General features: G+C 27.5%; 2 protein-coding genes across 2 annotated transcripts in view; both read right to left on the bottom strand.

Moving 5' to 3' along the window:
- Nucleotides 1-629, bottom strand: part of LOC107648423 (F-box protein CPR30-like) — a 5167-nt gene extending 4538 nt beyond the window's left edge. Inside the window, exon 1 of the mRNA XM_021105659.1 lies at nt 512-629. Coding sequence (XP_020961318.1) covers nt 512-629 — 118 coding nt within the window. The remainder of the gene's footprint in view (nt 1-511) is intronic.
- The window catches only part of LOC107647447 (transport and Golgi organization 2 homolog), a 2654-nt gene continuing 842 nt past the window's right edge, over nt 2585-4396 (bottom strand). Inside the window, exons 4-5 of the mRNA XM_016351521.2 lie at nt 3043-3234; nt 2585-2832 (exon numbers count right to left, since the gene is read on the bottom strand). Coding sequence (XP_016207007.1) covers nt 2701-2832; nt 3043-3234 — 324 coding nt within the window. The 3' untranslated portion in view covers nt 2585-2700. The remainder of the gene's footprint in view (nt 2833-3042; nt 3235-4396) is intronic.

Raw genomic sequence — 4396 nt, 5'->3', positions numbered from 1 at the left:
ATTGATTTGTACATTAGTTTTTCTTGGGGACTAAAATGTCCGTTTTTAAAATCTTTGGGGACTGATCTGGGTAATTACTCTGCCGAAAAATGAACTGGGAATTGATTTGTCTGCCGGAGTAAAACCTTGGGGACTGATCTGTGTATTAATTTTCCTTGGGGACTAAAATGTCTGATTCTAAAATCCTCGGGGACTGATTTGGATAATTACTCTTAATTCATTTATCAAGTAGTAGCCTCATTTGTCTTCGTTGAAATTGTTCGCAACACATTTAAAATATAAAATAATATAGTAAGTATTATTTAAAGAATAATTTTTCACATCCAAACAATTTTAACATTTAAGTTTATCCAAGTGATTTGAGTTAAGCGTTTTTTTTTTTTTCTGTTTTTTCCTTTCCTTGCACTTCTTCTTTTTCTTCTTGTTTCAAATTCACGTATGCGTTCTTCTTATTGGATGCTACATTTTTTTTTTCTTTTCCTTCTTTTTAATTATTTTTTAATTTCGTTACCGTCATCGCCAATAATACTTGCTCCTCCTTCTCTTCTTCTTATTGGAATTTTGCCTCCTCCTTCTTTTTCATCATTCTCTTCCATCATGATCATCATGATCATCATCATAATTATCATCGTTATCGTCATTGTCTTCTTCTAATACGTATTGTCGTTATCGTTATCATCGAATTTTTGTCATATTGATGGCATTGTCTGATCCAAAATTGATTTGGATGTATTTTTGTTCAAAATTGACTTGTTTCTGAATTCGAATTAATATAATGGACAATTTTTGCTTCATTTGGTATTATATAATGGTTTCGTTTTGATAATATTTTCGGTTCATTCGAGACGCAGATGTTTTTAAATTCGAATTTATATAATGGACAATTTTCGGTTCATTTGGTATTATACAATGGTTTCGTTTTGATAATATTTTCGGTTCATTCGAAACGCAGGTGTTTGTAAATTCGAATTTATATAATGGACAATTTTCGGTTCATTTGATATTATACAATGGTTTTATTTTGATAATATTTTCGGTTTCAAAATTATTTAATGATGTCATTGTCACCACAGAGAATCAGAATCAATAAAGATGTTAGCAAAATGTTGGTGATGACGATAATGATGATGGAGGAGAAAGAAGAAAAGGAAAGAGGAGATAAAAAAAATTCAAATATAAAAAGAAACAGGAGGAGGAGGAAGAGAAAGAGAAGGAGGAGGAAGAGACAAATGTGGTGGTATGGTGGTAGTAACGATGAAAATAATAATAAAAAAAAAAGATGAAGAAAAAGAGAAGAAGAAAAAGAAAAAAAAAAAAAAAAAGAGGAGGAGGATGAGGAGGAGAAAGAAGATGAAGACGAAGCCCCACGCGCGCAGCATAAATTAAATGACTTAGTTGCTTGGTTGCATAAATCGCTTGAACGTGTAATGGGGCTCTTACTCAAAATGCTTTCTAGACATATTTGAAACACATTCAAAATTCATTTTATATTTTCCTTAAACATATATAAAAAATTTAGCACAGTATTTTGTTGGTGTTTTAATTTAAATTTAAATATTCTAATTTAAAAAAAAAAACTAATTTTGAATTTAAAATGCATTGAAAGAGAACAAATGAGACATGATATCTAAAAGTAATTCTTGCAATTATTTTGTTAATTATTTTTATAAATAATGACTTATTAGAGGTTGATTAGTGTTTGTTAATTTCGTATTAAGTGAAGAGATCATGAACTGGTGAGTTGAGTAGATCAAAAATTCTAATTTTGATAAAAACAGAATTAGACTAGAGAACAATCTATAAGACATTTCAATTCTTAAATTAGCAATGTATTTCAAATATTATTTTTTGGTTCAGAATTTATCGATCGAATTCTCTCTTTTTTTTATCCCTTTATCTCAAGATTATCACTTTTTTAGGTATTTACTATCTTTATGACATGCTCTTAATGCCATGATTTGACAGTTTCATAACTTAATAATGTAGCTGTTATAATTATCTTGTAACATCAAATTTCATTTAATTGTTATCTCATATACTATTATTTGTCTAGAATAGTTATTTAATAGTATTTTTTTTTTTGGTGACTTACATAGTAGTAGTTTGTTGTAAGTAACTTTTGCTATATAAATTGTTAAATTTAGGAGTAATTATAAAAGTGAGACATTGGTATATAATAGCATCTAGAAATCCAAAATAATTTAAGCATAAATTCTATGATTATGAAAATCGAATCGAATTAGCATGTTCAATTGGATTAATCACTAAATTAATTTAGTTTAAGTAAAAAATCGGTTAAAGAATTGATTATTCGATTAAATTGGTATAATTCTCAATTTTGATTGAAATTCAATTGAATTTTTAAATTTTTGAATTTCTAATTCTAATGGCAATTCGATTTTCAGAAGATTGATAAATCCTTTCTTCGCGTACCCAAATAATGTTGCTAGAATTTGATGATTTTATCAGGAAGATTTACTCAAACGCAAACTCTGGTTCCATGTCGATTCTCTAGCATGAGATTCCTCACCAGAAAGACATTCGGACTTGTGAGACAAGTGAAAAGAACTCTGATTAAGACTTTGACACTAAGCACAAGCTAATTAGGCCAAATCAAACATTGCTTTTATTTAATGATGATAAAATCCCTCTACATACAAGAGCATCACGGCGAGATGCTCAATGATTTCATATAATAATTCATACCATCATAGAGAAATCAGTAACATGCTCCTTCCAAATACCATCATCCAGATATTCCTCAAAAAAACTTGCTTCACCACCACCTGATCTCACAACTAATGCAGCACTGCTTCTTGTCCCATAAAGACCCTGCATACATATATAACACATATATATGGAATACTCACACATTCAATATCCACACTATTTAATTAGAGTTTATTTGTGATTTAGGCGTTCCAAGAAAAATTATAGAAAAAAGAAAATACTATTGGTACGTACACCAAATACTCTTGACATCCTGTAATGAATGAAAAGGAAAGGATAGTATATATTATAATAATAATATTAGTAATTTACCAGTGGTGTTTCTATTTCAACAAAGATGGAGCTCAAATTAAGTTCCCAATCAAGAGAGCAAATATGAGGTAGACCACACTCCTCAGCTTTAACTTTGTCCTTCAATATCTTTTTCATCATCTCCTTCACAGGAATCTCGCCTTTCCCATACTTTGCAAGTTGTTCTTTGAAGCTCACTTCAAGACGTTGAGTCTGCAACATGTACATATTAAAACAAACACAAAAGGGAATTTTATTCTAGTTATAGTAACAAACTTGCATGATCAATTAATGTTAATTAAGCATCTTTGGATGGACAATCACTCTTATTATCTTTTTATTACCTTTCCATGCATGCTAACAAGCCAAAAATTGAAGGGAAATATTAATACGATAAGATGCTATTGTAAATCGTTAGTTAGTTTAGTCAAACACATTAAATTAAAAATATTAAATAATTTAAATATTATCTTCGTATAAAAATGTCAATATGAAAGTATTTACTAAAATTGAATAAACCCCCTCCTTAGATATAAGGTTTTTTTTTTTGTAAATATTGCAGAATTATGTATCTCAATTGAATTTTGATTATTAACAAATAGTAGATATAATTTAAAATTTTGTTAATTCATTTCTAATTGTTGCTTAGTTTATGAAGCATTAAAGAATGTTTCTTTAAATAATTTATTGAAAATTAAAAATATACAAGAGTTGAGAAAGGTATAATCAACACAGATATTTCAGAACAAGATTCTGAATTTTCCAGCCACGTCAAATGACACGTATAGTTAACTATTTCACTTTAGAAATATTGAAATAAGATGCATGTCGATAATAAGACTAAGGAAAAAAAAAAAATCAAACTATCCGATATATTTTGGATGCTATAGATCAAATGAGTATATTCAACAAACTAAAATATTTGGAAAAAAAAAAATCTCACTCCATTGTTATAGTACAAAATATTTTATTGAAAACAATAAAAATAAAAACATATTTGATTCATAACAAGTATATATTCAGATATTAGAGTTTAGAATTTAGAGTTTATTTGATTGAAAATAATAAAAATATATTCTGGGTTTTCTAGAAGAGAAAACAATGAAAACATATCTGATTGAACAATTTTTTTTTAAATATTTTTTTAATATCAAAATTAGAAAATCATATTTGTTATTAAAGAGAGAATAAATCAATAAAGTAATTAAAGAGAATAATTATGTTTACTAAAGATGATTAGTTTATATTTTAACTTTTATAACTCCAATACATTTTAATCTTCATTGTAAATCCAAGTGAGCATTTAAAAGTGAAAACTTAATTAATTAAAAACAGATAAAGGATATATTTTTATTTCAAAGAATGACCTATTGTT

Source organism: Arachis ipaensis, chromosome B06, assembly GCF_000816755.2.
Source record: "Arachis ipaensis cultivar K30076 chromosome B06, Araip1.1, whole genome shotgun sequence".
Taxonomy (NCBI): Eukaryota; Viridiplantae; Streptophyta; class Magnoliopsida; order Fabales; family Fabaceae; genus Arachis; species Arachis ipaensis.
This window is presented reverse-complemented; position numbering and strand designations above follow the sequence as displayed.